Here is a 16,526-nt window from a genome sequence, read left to right as displayed (position 1 = left end):
TTACTTTGGGCCTGTGGTGTGCAGCTGCCCTCACTGTCCTTTCAGGGGCTCGTTCTGCCAGGTCCCATGCGCCCTGGGCAGGGAGAGACAGGCTTGAGATCAAAGAGCCATTTGTGGTGATGTTATATCTGAGAGGCTCTGGGTGATTTGATCGGGCATCGGAGTTGGCATCTTGCCTGATCAGCAGCTCCAGACACTAAGAGTTTCCCATCTGGGGTGAAGGCACAGGCGTGGGCCACATCCAGGACTCCCTGCCGAAAGCACTTCACTGGGCTCTGGGAATGCGAGTCCTGCCTGACCCCAACCTCCCCTGGCAGGCCTTTTCCTACACCCTTGGGTGCTACATCCGTGGACCTTACTTACCTTCAGAGTCTCCATGCACTTTCCTGTGTTGCAGTCCCAGACTTTGACCTGGAAAATAATATAAGCAGAAGGGAGGGAGGCCTCACCCCACAAGTCTGGCATCCTTGAAACCACTTTGGAGTGAGTCCCAGCCAACCTCTTTACCTCCTGGTCTGGGTTTTGTTGTCTGTGAGGTGTATTTAACATGCCCGGCATAAAAATCTGATGCGAAAATTCAGCGCAGTGCAGTTTCCTTTCCCCTGAAGCTATGGTGTGTCTTAGAAATGTTATTGTCATCGCTTCTCGGCCTTTTGGCTAAGATCAAGTGTAGAAATGTTATTGTCACTAGCAGCTTCTGGGCCAGTTTAGACCTTAGTGCCCAGAAGTGGTGGGCACCTGGGTTCTGTCCTTGTCACCTTCCTGTTTGGGGCAAATAGGATGTGGCCCTTTCTAGACCATGCTGAGGGCTCTGGTAAAGGAGGATGTTGGGTTAGGAGTTTGCCAGGAGGACAGGCCTGGGGCGGGCGGCAGGGGGGGTGGTGGGCTTACCATATGGGAGTAGCCAGCACTGGCTAGCTGTGACCCATCAGGGGAGAAAGCTATGCTCTTCACCCAGGTGACATGGCCCTTGAGCTGAACAAGCAGGTTTCTGGTGGAAGGCTTCCAGATGTGGATGGTCTTGTCCCAGGAGCCGGAAGCCTGGACAGCAAACAGCTCTAAGCCCATGGGTTTGGAGCCAGCAGAGGGCCAGCCTGGAACCCAGGGCGACCTAGCTCACCAGGAGGCCAGATGCTGAGTAGCACAGGCAGCTGATGTTGCCACTGTGGCCCTCCAGCTCTTGGTGGGAGGTCACTGGGGTCCCCGTCCGCAGGTCCCAGATGCAGATAGCAGAGTCCCAGGAGCCAGTGGCCTGCAGACATCTGCTGTGAGCATGAACTAGCGAGCCCATGCCCACCTTTGTGGTTCTTAGGCTGGCCAGGCTCAGGAAGCAGGCAGTTTGTGAGCCCTGCTGAATTCCCCATCTTATAGATAAGGGGAGTGGCTCAGAAGAGCAGAGTCACCCAGTTAAGGTCTGAAATTCTGACCACTGCTCAGCCCCCAAGCAAGTAAGTGGATGTGGCTCACCAGGCAGTCTGAGCTGGGTGCGAAGTCACTGCTCTGGACAGAGTCTCGGTGCCCTCCTAAGTGGCGCAGCATCTGGCCAGACTGCAGGAGAGAGCCCTGAGCTTTGGAGGGTAGCCCAGAGCCTTGTTGTGCTAGGTTCTAGGCCTCAGATGGATCAGACCAGGAATGGGTCAGACCTCCCCTCCTTGCAGGGCTGCCTGGGTAATGTGATCACACAGGGTCTGGGGAGGTTACCTGGTCCTTGAGGGGAGGAGAGGGCAATCCAGGCCGCATGACCCTCACAGGCAGAGATCTTGAGGCACAGAGGGCTGGTGTGGCTGGGGATGTAGCTGCAGCCAGATGTAAGGGGGTCTTGGATGCCAGGTGTGGGCATGGGCAGTGGGGAAAATGGAACAACCTTTCTGGGGCACTGGGGTGGGGGTTGTCTCCTCCAGGTCCCAGGTCTCGCTCTGGCCGCCCCTCCACATACCTGCACCTCCCAGAGCACCACCCGCTTGTCCCAGCCACCCGATGCCAGCTGCTTTGAGTCAGGGCTAAAGCTAACCGTCTCCACGCTCCTCTGGTGACCTGGTGGAACAGGATACGGCAGGGTCTAGAAAGGAACATAGGCCTGGCTGCTTGGTCCTAGTCCCACCCAGTGCACTCACCCTTCAGGACATGCAGACACTTGGCTTCTGCTACATCCCACAGGCGGATGGTACAGTCACCAGAGGTCGTGGCAAAAAGGTGGCCATCAGGGGAGAAGCGGCAGAACTTGATGGGGCCTGGGTAAGCAGGCATGGTCAGGGAATGGGGTGCTGCCTTCCACCTTGCAGGCCAACCCCTGCTAATCTCTCTAGCCTTATCGCCTACCTACCCTCCTCCCTCCTAACTCTTTCACCCTCCAGCCATCTAGCAAGTTGAGCTTCCATGACTTGACCTGAAACACCCAACTTTATTTTGCCCATTTGTAAAATCAATGCCAAAAGCAAATGCAGGCACCTTCCAGAAACTTTTTGAGAGCCCAGCCTGGGTTTGTTGCCTCCTTTGAGCTCCCCAGCCCTGGACTTTACCTATTAACATTAGTCGATCTGCCCTGTAATTACCAGATTTTTTTTCTTGTTTCAGTAATAATTATAATAGTTCTATCTACTGAGTTCTTACTGGGCGCGAGGCACTTTGCATTATCTCATCCCACAGGGGAGCAACTGTCCCCATTCTAAAGAGAAGGAAATAGAGGCTCAGAGAGATGACATAACGATCACAAAGTGGTTAAACAGCTGAACACTCTGCTAAGTGAAGTAAGTCATGAAAAGGAAGGTACTTAATTCATTGAGCTAGAAAAAATGGTGGTTGTCAGACTGGAGGAAGGGATGAATGGGGAGTTTAATGGGTATAGATGGAGTTTCCGTTTTGCAAGATGAGTTCAGGAGACTAGCTGCACAATGAACATACTTAACTGAACATTTAAAAATGGTTAAGATGGTAAATATATTTTTAAACAATTTTTAACAGTAGGAATGGGGACTTGACTCTCAACCAGTAGAGCATGTGACTCTTGATCTTGGTTGTGAGTTTGAGTCCCATGTTGGGTGTAGAGACTACCAATTTTTAATTAAAACTTAAAAAAAAAAAAAAAAACAACAGCAATAGGGTCTGAGTCCAGGTCTGTCAGAGGCCCTGTGTCCTTGCCCTCCTGCCCCAGCCCTGCCCAGGCTGTCTGGCATGAATGCCCAGCTCAGATGTCAGAGTGATAGGCTCTGCAGAATGCCAGCAGACCCGTGGGCCTTGGTCTCCACATCCAGCCTCAGGAGCCCCACCTGCATGGCCACCCAGCCTCCACAGCAGCCGCCCGCTCTGGGTCTCCCAGCCGTACACATAGCCATCCTCAGAGGCTGTGAGCAGCCTCTGGCCGTCGGGAGAGAAGGCTGAGGAGTTGACCTGGAAGGAGAGCACAAAAGTAGTCCCATCCTGGGGCAAGAGACACCTGTCTGCTCATGCCTGACCCCAGACTCCTGGGCCAGCCCCAAACACTGCCCCACGGGCCTGGGGTTGGAGCTTAGACTTCAAGCCTCACTCTACAGCTAGAGCTCAGAATGCAGGAACCACCCTTGCAGTCAGAGCCAAGAGCTTGGAGCCTTCTCTGGAATCCTGTAAAACCTGGGCCTGAAGCCCGAGAGTCCTCACTGAAGGTAGAGGTTGGAGCCTTCTCTAGAACCAGAGCCTGGCACCCCAGAGCCAAGAGCCCATTCTAGAGCTGGAGCCCAGAACTAGGAGTTCAAAATCTAAGCCCCGAATTCATTTTAAAGCCAAAGTCAAAACACTGGTGTCATCCAGGAGTTTGCACCCTCTCTAGAACCAAGAGCTTAGAATCTGTAGCTCATTCTGGAGCTGGGTGGGGGCCAGAGAACACTAGACAGAATAAGGAACCACTCTAGACCCAGAGCCAGGACCCTAGAGTCAGCAGAGCCCAACCGGACCTTACCTCCCCGCGGTGCTGGCCGAAGAATTTCACTCTCCCCACGGCCAGCCTTCCTGCGGACCCGCTGTTCATGGGCCCCAGGGCGCTGGTCCAGCCAGCCGGCCCCACTTGAGGTGGAGTAGATGGAGGAAGCTGTGTACAAGGGGTCTCCATGGAAATCGGGGCGGAGCACGCAGCCACTGCGGGGTCTCTGGGAAGCCACGAGGAGAGACAGGTTGGGAGAGACTGTTCTCAGCCTCCGGGGGGAGGGGGGGGGGCCGCGGCGGGCAGGACCGTCCGAGGCTCTGAGAAGGTACTTAACTTCCCCTCCTGGCCGCTGCCAGCCAGACCTTGTGCAGCTCCGACCTCGGGGCCAGACCACGAGCACAGCGACCGCTAGAGGGCACGCCAGCCCCGCACACCGCCACTGCCTCCCCGCTGCAGAGCGTGCAAGCTCCCAGACCCCTTTGAGAGGAGCCGCTTTCCCCATGTGCGCAGTGGGGTGGCACATTATAGGTGCCCAGGAAAGCCCGCTCTGGTTCCAAGACCCCTTTCCTCCTGGAGTGCCCAGTACTGAGGCTGAGAAGTTCCCATGAAGGGGGCTGGAAACGATGCTATCTGCCCTCCAGAATGGGGCGAGCCTGAGGTAGTGTGTGTAAGGCACAGGGCATTAGAAAGTGGAGTCCCCGTTAACATTCTGGCAGCACAAAATGTGGCCATCTGAGGATGTGGAGGATGTGGAGGCCATGGTAGGAGGCCCCAGGAGGTGTCAAGTTCCTTGTTGGATAGTTGAAGCTGAAACCAGGCAGGAACAGGACTTGGTTTCAATGTTCATTTTGCAGATGAGGAAATAGAAGCCTCATAGGTAGAGGGACTTTCCCCGAGGTCACTCAGGCAGTAGGAAACGAACTGGGACTTAACCCATGACTGTCTGACTTTGAGGGCCTATATTAGGACCATCTGCCATGAATTCCAGGGGTCTCAAGCAGATGCCAAGGTCCTTAACTCCTGGTACATCTGGGAAACTGAGGCCCTGAGAGGGCAGATTTGGCCCAGTCATCCAGTACTTCTATGGCAGAGCTGGGGCCAGGACTCAGTCCCTCCCCAACAAGGCACAGGGGTGGAACAGAGACACCCTGTCTGCCACTGTCCAATGGATTCCAGTCTCCTTGGGGGTGGGGTGGGGCAGCGCCGCTTTGGGAGCCTCAAACTCAAGGATTCCCAGCAGTGACTCACACCCCTCCCCCCAGACCTCTTTCCCAGATTCTTCTCACGAGATCCACTGCTCTCTATTTTAGGTCTCAGACAGTCAGGCGGGAGAGGGGGCGACAATGGTGGCTTTGAGGTGGTGCCACCCCCATCCTAACTCCAAGAGGGCCCAGGTCACTGAGTTGGCTCCTCAAGGACCCGTCTGGGTTGGGCCTGTGAGGCCACCACCCCATCCCTGGACATGGGTGCCGAACACAGTTCCTCAGAGCTATCTGGCCCCCCAGGCCCTCCCCACTCCCTCTGCGTAGGCAACCCCCTCCCAGTCCATGCCCCATCTCGCATCTCCCCAGCCACCTGACTGCTCTTGCTTTACCTGGAGGGCCCAGAACCACCTAACCTCGTGCAGCCCATCACTCCCAGACCCCTGTGAACAGACCTTGTCCACCAGGCCCGGTGACTACTCAGCTGGTAGAGGTGGAGCTATGGTTAAAATCTTTTCTTTTCTTTTCTAAGTAAGCTCTATGCCCAACATGGGGCTTGAACTACTCACACCCCCAAGATCAAGAGTTGCATGCTCTGCTGACTGAGTTTAAACCTTTTTGCTTGACACCAGAGCTGGTGGTTGGAACTACCCACCATGAATTCTAGGGGCCTTGGGGGCCATCCTGTCCTTGACCTCCTGCCCTCCCACCCCCACCTTGCTCCCTGAACTCAGCCACAGGGTCCTTTTTTCCATCCCCTCCACCTTCACTCCCACTCTGGGCCTGTGCACACAGGGTTCCCCATCCTCTTACCTGCTTACCTTGGGATCTACCTCAAATATCACTTCCCCGAGGTGCCTTCCCTTGCCCATCCCCCAGACAAGTCAGAGCTCCTACCCCAGAAATAGGGCATTAGAGCCACCGGTCTGGGTTGAACCTGAGTCCTGCCAGCTACCAGCTCTGCGATCTTGGGCAAGTCACCCGATCACTCAGTGCCTCGTTTCCTCATGTGCAAAATGAGTGTACTCACAGCGGTTGCCTTGTGAGGAGTCAGTGAGATGGTGCCATCAAGGGCACCTGGTGTGCAGCAAGCACGCAAAGAAGTGGGGGTGAGGCTGTGACATCCACAAGCCTCAAATCTAGACACAAAGCTCTGAATGCCCTTTGTCAGGCTCACCCAAGGGGCCCACCACCCAGGGATACCTCATGATGTAGAGAGGGCCTGGTGGTCGGGGGTAGCCTGTCTCCATGCTCAGCAGGGGCTGAGGATTTGGGCAGAGTCTGCACCTGCAACAAGGGATGGTCCATGGTCCACAGGGGAAGGGAGGACATGGGTCACAGTCACCTTGGCAGCAGAAGTATTTCACTGGCCCGGGGTTCTGCCCATGAGATTAGGGGACACAGATCCTTACCTCTCCAAGAGGGTCCTCAGAGGATGTCTTCCACCCCTTGACTATATTCCTTCTCAGAGAGCCCACCGCCTTCTCTCTTCCCCCAGCCCAGATTGTCTGGGGAGGTGTTTTGTTTAGTTTTGTTTTTCTGGCCTTTCCTACTGTCACTCTATCTCTTGAAGGTGACCCAGGGTCTTGGAACCAGCCTTGCCCCTCTTCACTATCCCAAATTACCTGCCTTCCCGGGCCTCTTGGTTCTCTCTGAAATTGCCATGGGTATGCAGTCACTTTAAAGAGGAAACTGGAGGGGGGCCTGGCCGACTCAGTTGGTAGAGCATGCAACTCTTGATTTCTCAGGGTTGTGGGTTCGAGCCCCATGTTGGGTGTAGAGATTACTTAAAAGTAAAAATCTTTTAATTTTTTTTTTAAATTTATTTTTAGAGAGATAGAATGCACAAGCAAGGGAGAGGGGCAGAGTGGGGGAGAGAGAGAATCTCAAGCAGGCTCCACACCCAACGTGGAGCCTGATGCAGGGCTCTATCCCCACACCCTGGGATCATGACCTGAGCCGAAATCAAGAGTTGGACACTCAACTGACTGAGCCACCCAGGCACCCAAAAGTAAAACTCTTTTTAAAAATAAAATAAATATAAAATAAATAAAAATAAAAATAAAGAGGAAACAGAGAAGGAAATGACTTGCTCAAGGTCACACAGCTAGAAAGTAGGAAACCTGAGATTCAAGTCTATGTCCAATAACCCCAAAGACTTCAGCTTATTGCTTGTACCAGACATTCTTTCAATATAGCGTGGGAAAGTTGGGGTATCAGCCCCTGCCCACCTCCCAACATATCTTACCCCTGTGAATGGGACCTCACTACCCCTCAGGACAGCCTATCCCATCGTAAGAAACTCCTATTACTGGAAGGTCCTGGATGAGTCGGAATCTGCCCTGTACTGTCCAGCAGAGTGGACAATGGGCCCAGCCTGCATCCCTGCAACTCCACTCCAGGGTCACAGCCAGCTAGTTCTGAAAGGCTAGAAACAACTCAAAAAGGCAAAAACTGTAGAAATACATGATTGCATAGTTGAACAATGACAGCTACCCAGCCAGGGAAATGGACAGAATACAGCTCTGCATACCAACATGCAAACATCTCACAAAACATGCTCCACAAAAAGCAATGTGGCCAAAGATGCTATAGGCCAGAACCCCTCATATAAAAGTCAGGACGTGCCAAAGGCAAACCCTCCATTACTCAGGCATACATCTGCACGCACTGAAACTTGAAGAAAAAGCAGGGAGTGACAAACTCTCAAATAACCAGAGTGGTTAACTATGGGGAGAGGAGGGGAGGGGACACAGGGGCCCTGCAGTAGTACTTGCTCCTGGTGATATTCTGGCTCAAAGCTGGGCAGTGGGAATCCAGGTGTTTGTTGGATTATTCTTTTTTTTTTTTTTAATTATTTTTTCAATATATGAAATTTATTGTCAAAATGGTTTCCATACAACACCCAGTGCTCATCCCAAAAGGTGCCCTCCTCAATACCCATCACCCCCCCTCCCTTCCCTCCCACCCCCCATCAACCCTCAGTTCTCAGTTTTTAAGAATCTCTTATGCTTTGGCTCTCTCCCACTCTCACCTCTTTTTTTTTTTTTTTCCTTCCCCTCCCGCATGGGTTTCTGTTAAGTTTCTCAGGATCCACATAAGAGTGAAAACATATGGTATCTGTCTTTCTCTGTATGGCTTATTTCACTTAGCATCACACTCTCCAGTTCCATCCACGTTGCTACAAAGGGCCATATTTCGTTCTTTCTCATTGCCCTGTAGTACTCCATTGTGTATATAAACCACAATTTCTTTATCCATTCATCAGTTGATGGACATTTAGGCTCTTTCCATAATTTGGTGGATTGTTCTTTAATAACCAGCCCTGCCTGTCCGGCCCCTGCCCACCTCTCCTGCCTGCTTCAGGCTTCCTCACCCCTTCCTCCACACCTTCTGCCCACCACCCCCAGTCCTGAGCAGGTTAGTGGATCATAAAATGCCAAGGCTAGGATGTGCTTTCTGATGGTACCCCGAGAAACAAGGAAAGCCCTCTTGTAGCAAGAGAGCAGGTAGAGGAAAGGTGGAGAGTCAGACTGCCCTGCTTCCTACCAGCTTTCTAGCTCCCAGCTCTGATCCTAGAAGCTGTCATCCCAAACTGCACCTATTTCCTACTTCTGCTGAGTCGGCTCCAGGATGGTTTTTGTTTTTTAAATGTTTTTTTTTAAGTTTATTTATTTTTGAGAGAGAGAAAAAGAGAGAGCATGAGTGGGGTAGGGACAGAGAGAAAGGGAGAGAGAATTCCAAGTAGGCTCTGCACTGTCAGTGTGGAGCCCCATGCGGAGCTGAAACTCACAAACCGTGAGATCATGATCTCAGCCGAGATCAGGAATCGGATGCTTAACCAACTGAACCACAACCACTAGTTGTACTAACTAGCTGGACTCACCCTTTCTGGAAAAGTAGGACCGCTGTGCTTTCTTCTCTCTTTTTGTGTTTTTGCTCACTTGCCTCCCAAAGGGCTTTGACTAAAACATTTCTGTAATTTTCACAGCTGGTCCCCTATGATTATGCCTCTCGGGCTTCTCCTCTGGGCTTCCTCTGCTTCCTCTGCAGCTGCTTGCATTCTGGGATCCTAGCTCCCCAAGTGTGATCAACACCTTTATTGGAATGCACTGTAGTTGTCATTGTCCTTCCTAAAGTGTGGAGACCGGAACTGGAAACATACTCTCTGTATGGGCCAACAAATGCCAAGTTGAAAGATACTGTCATCTCCAATTTTCTAGACATTCAATCTCTAGCAATGCAGCCTGCATTGCTAGAGGCATTTGTCTTTTCAACAGCTACGTTATTCTGGTGACTCAATGAATCTGCAGTGAGAGCTTTTTCCCACAAACTACTGTCCAGGCAACTCTCCCTCCCCTATAGAGTCCTTGCACAATGGATTCTTTGGAAACACACAAAACCTTACACTATGCTGGTTAAATGTCATTTTCTGGATCCCATCCACCCATCTAATCTTGAAAGTATTGTAAGTGTGGCTTCCATTGCATAGAACTTTGATTTCCTCACTGTGGCAGCTGGGAATTTTATGAGCAGGCCTTCTGTGTTCTAAATCCAAAATGTGAAAATGATGATCAATGGGGACTACCACTAGAGACTTCCACTGATTTTCACCTTCTTTTGCACCCATCCGCACCCATCAGGATCATGAACTAATTGTGAGGGGAAGGAGGGTCCACTCCCTTAGGAGCGGGGTCTGGGTGGGGAGGAGAGTGATGAGCTCCTACCTCCACCATGGCTCTCTGATTGCAAACAACACAAACCCACCTATGGCCAAAAGAGATCATATGGGAAGGGACTGGGCGGTGGGGGGGAGTGGGAATTAAAGATGGCAACGCAGTAACACCCAGGAAGTACAGGAAGCAGGGCTGCTAAGCCACTACGATGCCCAAGCACAGGATCCTTGAAGACCATATGATTGGTCCAGCATGGGTCACGCCAGGGGCGGGGACCTTGATTGGCAATCCTGGTATGACCTGGGGTTTTACCTCGACTTCCACCCTCCTCTACTAATCAATCAGGGATCTCTAGGCTTAGTACCTGCTGTGCACATTGGAGTCAGGAGCCAGACGGGTGCATTCAAATTGGGTTCTACCACCCATCCGCTGTGACCTCGGGAAGTTGTCTAACTGTTCTGTGCTTCCTTTTCCTCGTGTCTACAATTAGGATAATGATTAATACTCACCTCATAGGGTCTGCTCTGAAGATTGAGTTTTAATACATGCAAAGTGCTTAGAACAGCGTCTGGTGCACAGTAAGTGCTCTGTGTTGGTCAGCTGTGTTACTGAAGTATTATATCGTGAATCCACAGTTTTCTAGTGTAGCCCGAAAGATATGAAGATAAACTCCCATGTCTTAGAGAAACTCAGGTAGGTGTATCTGCATAGGGCACTGTTGCCCTGTTGGCAAAGGAGACAGGCAAGAGCATAGAGTGGTTTACTTCCCAATGACCGCCGTTGGCATTGGTAGAGCACGGCCTTTTCTGAGCACTCTCAGATCACGGCTGGATAATCTGTCCAGGAGTGCTTGGCAATCAGTGTTGTGCTAACTAGTCCTTGATTGCTGGACTCACCCTTTCTGGAAAAGTAGGACCGCAGTGCTTTCTTCTCTCCTGGCCCCTGGCCTCTGGCAGTGCTCTGTGGTGTCAGAGTTCCGCCTTCCACTCTGGCTCTGTTGGGCTATGATTTGCTAGAGCTAGAAACTTGGTTGTATTTATTTATCTTATTATATTTTTAGCATGTTCTTTTCTAAAACCATCTTTCCGTTTGGGTAGAGTGACCCGGACGCCAGAAGGAACCTGAGAAGCTCAGGGGGCCTGCCCACCCTCCAGTGTCCCCGGCGTGGGCTGTGGCCCCGTGCCTGTGTTCCAAGCTCTCAGGTTCAGGGACTCTTCCCCACAGCCCTCTTCAGCCAGTCCCATGTTCCAGTAACTCTTACAGAGAAAGAGAAACCTCCTAGGCCGTGGGACAAGCACCACGAAGGTCATGAACATACCACCTTCCTGATGCCAGGACCGGATTAGGACCAAATGAGGGGGCCAGGGGTGGGTGCCCTGGCAGGGCCTCTGTGACAGGCCCATCCAACTTGTGGAGATGGGGCCACAGCCTAGCCAGAGAGGACTTTTATGGCATTTTATTTAATATGTAAATTTTTTTTTTTTGCAGTAAAAAATGAGTTTATTTTTTTTAAGTTTCTTATTTATTTGTTTTTAATTTACTTCCAAGTTCGTTAGCATATAGTGCAATAATGATTTCAGGAGTAGAACCCAGTGATTCATCCCCTACATATGACACCCAGTGCTCATCCCAACAAGTGTCCTCCTTAATGCCTCTTACCTATTTAGCCCACCCCCCCAACCACAACCCCTCTAGCAACCCTCAGCTTGTTCTCTGTATTTAAGAATCTCTTATGTTTTGTCTCCCTCCCTGTTTTTATATTATTTTTACTTCCCTTCCTTTATGTTCATCTGTTTTGTAACTTAAATTCCACATATGAGTGAAGCTATCTGCTATTTGTCTTTCTCTGACTTATTTCACTTAGAATAATACCCTCCAGTTCCATCCACATAGATGCAAATGGCAAGATTTCCTTCTTTTTGATTGCCGAGTAATACTCCATTATATATATATACCACATCTTCTTTACCCATTCATCCGTCGGTGGACATTTGGGCTCTTTCCATACTTTGGCTATTGTCGATAGTGCTGCTATAAACATGGGGGTGCACGTGTCCCTTCGAAACTGCACACCTGTATCCCTTGGATAAATGCCTAGTAGTGCAATTGCTGGGTCATAGGGTAGTTCTATTTTTAACTTTTTGAGGAAACTCCATACTGTTTCCCAGAGTGGCTGCACCAGTTTGCATATTTATTTAATTTTTTACATTCTCAAAACAGCCTGGACACAAAGATGTTAAACAGCAGTCTGAGGACAGAGGGACAGTCACCTGTTTTTCCAGGTCTATGAGGTCTGTGCCTGCATCTCTGATGATTTCAGACAGCACTTGCCGGCCCCTCCACAACCCCCGCCATGACCCTGAGGTTCTCGTGGAGATGGAAGGGTTGGGTCCACGCCTTGGGGATCGAACCTGGGTCTCTCTGACTTCTCTATGCCTCAGTCTGGACGCTCTCACATTTCTACACAGCTTTATTCCTAGCACACAAACCAGTTTTTAGTTTAAAAAATATTTTAAATTACATGCTGGTTGCAAAAAATATATATGTATATATAGAAGTCTGAAAAATAAAAGACACAAGTGGCCATTCACTCCCCCATACCTCTAGCCTCTCTCCAGAGGAGGCAACTGTGAACAGTGGCAGTGAGGGATAGGGGAGCAACCTTTCAGTGACTTCTCCTTTGAACCCCGTTTTCCCTCTGTAAAGTGGAAACAGCGATGCTTGGTCCAAGAGGCTCCCAGAGGTGAGGGGTTGCCTAGTCAAATGAGACAAAGTTAACAGAACCTGGCCTGGGGCCTCGCACAGAATAGGTGCTCAGGAAATGGCTGTTGGTTTCCCAGTGGTGTGCCCCCTCAGGCCTCAGTCACTCCATCAGTCTCCCCAGCTTGCAACCTGGGGCCAAGCACCACCCACTGCCTTCTCAATGCATCCAGAAGAAATTAGCCCCAAGCCAACAAAAATTAGGGAAGAAGGAAAGGGAGTGAAACAACACTCCAGGGCCTGCTTGGGGTGACTGATCTCAGTCGATTCTGCCACCTGACTACAATCTTATTTTGTACAGATGGGGAGACCAGAGTCTGAGTGGGGAGGTAACTTCCCCAAGCCAGAGTGATGGCTGGGCGGGAGAGTCAGAACGGAGGCCAGGCCTGAGTCCCAAACTCACGTTCTTCCTGCCCTGCCACACTGACTGCAAATCAGTCATTCATCCCTGTGCTCAGCCCAGGCCCAGAGGAGGTCTTGACAATGCTTTTTTGAGTGATTGGATGCATGAATAAATGAATCGGTGGCTACATTATGTATATTATATGGTGCTCTGATCTCTACTCCCTTTCATATCCTTTATTTCCTATGATTTTTTTTTTCACAATGACCCTACCTGGCAGGAAGCTTCACCCCCGTTTCACAGATGGGGAAACTGAGATTCAATTTGCCCCAGGCTTTAGCCTTAGCATGAGAAGGAGACAGAACCAGAACTCAAGTCCCAACTGTCTGAACTCAGAGCCACGGTGAACTGTTTCCACTGGTCCCCACAGCTGTCTCCATGGTGCCAGCACCAGCTCGGGAGCCTCTGGAGCCTAGCATGTGCTCAGGAGATATTGAACCACCAGATGCTTTGCATGAATGCCCTGATAAAAGCTCTGAATTACTTGTTTTTTTGGAACCAAATAAATGGTGAGACCTTGGAACACTTGCCCAAGTCCTCCGGATGCCTATCCCTACCCTAGCTGGGTTCACCCTCCCCTGAATCCTGCAGGTTCCAGACGAAGCCGGCATCTGGCTCCTTGGTCTCCGTGTGTCCATCTTGGCTCTGGGGGAAAAGAGTTGGGGAGAAGGATGAGGTCTGGCCCAGACTCTGGGGCATCTGTAAAGGTAGCAGACCAAGGTCAGCATCTGGTGGCCTTCCCCTCACCTCCTGGGTTTTTGGGGGAACTTGACCCTACCCTGGAACATACCCAGGAGGACAGATCATCTAGGAACAGAGCCCTGAGAGATGGAACCAGTTGCACCCAGCCTAGCTGACCCAACGGCATCAGAAAGACAACCATGGCCACAGGTCTGCTCATGGAGTTGGACTAAACCCTTTCTTACTTCATTGAGTCCTCCCTGTGTGGCCCCAGGTGGGACCTGGACCAGCCCTGGCCTGACACTCGACCCAGAGGACCGAGGAACGAGAGCCCCAGGATGGGTAGTGGCTCATCCCCTGTTAGTCCCCTTGTCCCTGGGCTGCTAATCCACCTTGGGCCCTGAATGGGGCTTCTGGAATCCCACTGGAGCTGGGGGCGATGGGCTTGGCTTCAGGGCAAAGTGGGAAATAAGGGGGAGGCGATGGGCACGCTGCCAGACCCCACACCAGCCTCTTCTCTTCCTTCCCCCCCCTTTTTCATTCTTCCTTTGTTTCTGTCCTCCACCCACATCGCCTTCCTCTGAGTGAGATCCTTCTCTCCTGCTCTTGCCAAATCCTGCCCCTCAATCCCTGTGAGTCTGCCACTTGAGCTCAGGACCTGAGAGAGCTCAGGGAGGGGGCTGGGTCCCTTTGGGACAGTCGGAGAGGTCATCTGGGAGGAGACTATGGGTTCTAGGCTTCTGGAGTTAAGGAGGTATCTGTCAGATGCAAAACGGGGAGAAGATCTGAAAGGCAGGAATAGGGTGTGGGCCACCTGGGGGGACATCTGTGGGAAACAAGAATAGGAAGCTGAGAAAGAGGCTCCAGAAATGGAAGCCTTGAGTGCCAGAGTAAGGGGCTTGGCTCCCTTCCCCTGGAAGGTGGCTCTCAAACTAGATGGAACCCAGAGGGTGTAAGAAGGAACCCTGGAATTCCTTGATGGGGCAAATAAAAGGGTGGGAAGAAGAGACCCAAGAGTGGAATTCTGGGCCTCTGGTGCTGCTCCAGCAGAATGACTCTAATCTCACATTTATGGACCATGCTGCCATAAACTGTGGGTGAGCAATGGGGAACCGGGAAGGGTATTCAGTAGGGACAAGGGAATGGCCCAAATCGGGCTTTGGGAACCAGGCTGACTGCGGGAGAGGGAGAACTGAACTCCGGGAGTCAAGTGACCCACCAGGCCTTTGTGCAGAGGTCCTCTGGCCCCCTGATCTTTTTTCCTCAGGCCATCAGGAGGCAATGATAATGGTCACAACCCAACCATCACAGCGCGAGCAGGCGCCATGCTCTGCAGACCACATTACATTTTCACACCAGGCAAATGCGTCTGCAGCCGGGGACATCGAGGGCCTGGCAGAGGAAGAGACTCAAAACCAGTATCACCAACCAGCCTCAGTGGCAGAGTCAGGATGCCACCCCAGGGGCTGGTCGGCCACAGAGCATCGGGCCCCTTGGGCAGCCTGGAGCAGCTGCTGTGGTGTCCAGTCCGGCTACAGCCCTCTCTGCCCACCTGCCCTCCCAGCTGTCTCAGCCACACCTGGCACCCACATGCCCCGTGGCAATCTGACCGGCCTTGTGCTGCCTTCCGGGGAGACAGCTGGGAGATGGGGGATGGGAGACAGGGGTAGGGTGGGAAACAGAGCCCCTGCCAGCAAGCAGGAGCCAGCAGGGCAAGGAAAGACCAGCGGCCCCCATTCGCTGTGTGACCGTGAGCTCCTTGGGCTAGGGCTGCTCTGAGCCACCTGGAGCTAGGGCTCTAGTGTTGACTATAGGCAGCTTGTGGCCTCCTGGGCTCGTCTCTTCGTGCCTGGAACAGCGAGCGCACCGACCCTCATGGGGCAACCACCCAGCCCTCCGCCCCCCTCCAGAGTGAAGCAGTGGAACTGACCAGCCGTGTGATCCCAGGCCAGTGTCTTAGCTTCCTTGTCCTCCAGTTGAGAGGGCTGGTGACTGGGATGCCCTGCAGGCAGCCCCTCCCTCCTCCACTTGGGAGCTGGTCACAGCAGCCCCACCCCTCCCCCAGGCCCCCGATCTTCCTCAATGGCCATTTTGTGTCGTTGCCAGGGGACTGCTGTTTGCTCAGCTGCCCCAACCCTGAGACCTCACGATAATGGACGCCTGTCAGCCTTGGGGCCCCTGTGTCTGGGGCCTGGGGGGTGAGAAGCCCTCTCCTTCAGTCTGTCTGGGGCATTGTCCTTCCCTTCCTGTCTGGGTGGGGGTGGGAGGCATTTGTGGTCATTTCCTCTCAGACTTGTTTCCCTTTCTAGAAGCTCAGGCCTGAATCTCAGCCTCCTGCCACCCCCATCTGTGTGTTCCCATTCAAGTCCCAGCAGCCCTCAGCCTCAGTTTCCCACTCTGTAAAGTCTTGACACTCTAGACCTGTGCTCTAATCCCCAGTTTAAATCTATCCCTTATTGGCCTTGTGCCATATGCCTCTGTTTAGTCATCTGAAAAATGGGGTTTTAATTCTACCAGCCTCAGAGGTAATTAAAATCATGGAATCTTACAGCCCTGGGCTGCTTTATACTTGGGTGATTTTGGGCAAGTCGCTTGAGCTCTCTAACCCCAACTTTGTCCTCTATGGAGTGGAGATGATAACGGGACCTACCACATTCTGGAGGGAAGTCACAAGAGAGCGCACAGACCTGGCACACAGGAGATGCTCAAAAAATGCTGGCTTTGAAAAACAACTCAGCAACAATGAGGCAAGATGGCCACACATCCCATTGTTCCCACAACCAAGACTGATGGGGTGCCTGGGCGGCTGCCCTCCCCCAGGCCCCGAGTGGGTCTCTTTATTTCCAGATTGAATGCATGTGGTCACACCACACTCAGAATGATTTCACCCCCTTGCTTTATTTCCCAGT

General features: G+C 52.0%; 1 protein-coding gene across 1 annotated transcript; it reads right to left on the bottom strand.

Moving 5' to 3' along the window:
• Positions 1-180: 180 nt before the first annotated feature.
• On the bottom strand, positions 181-4,000 carry WDR38 (WD repeat domain 38). The gene is made up of 8 exons (XM_047069356.1): positions 3,932-4,000; positions 3,267-3,387; positions 2,115-2,231; positions 1,937-2,034; positions 1,468-1,548; positions 1,121-1,252; positions 892-1,041; positions 181-411 (listed from the first exon to the last, which is right to left on the bottom strand). The coding sequence occupies exons 1-8, from the start codon at positions 3,998-4,000 to the stop codon at positions 181-183; spliced, it is 999 nt and encodes a 332-aa protein (XP_046925312.1).
• Positions 4,001-16,526: the final 12,526 nt, after the last annotated feature.

This window comes from Lynx rufus, unplaced genomic scaffold (assembly GCF_022079265.1).
Source record: "Lynx rufus isolate CCGP_SWC_20201006 ecotype Redwood Valley unplaced genomic scaffold, mLynRuf1.p SCAF_10, whole genome shotgun sequence".
Classification (NCBI taxonomy): Eukaryota; Metazoa; Chordata; class Mammalia; order Carnivora; family Felidae; genus Lynx; species Lynx rufus.
Note: the sequence above shows the minus strand (reverse complement) of the source record. Positions and strands in the feature narration are given on the sequence as shown.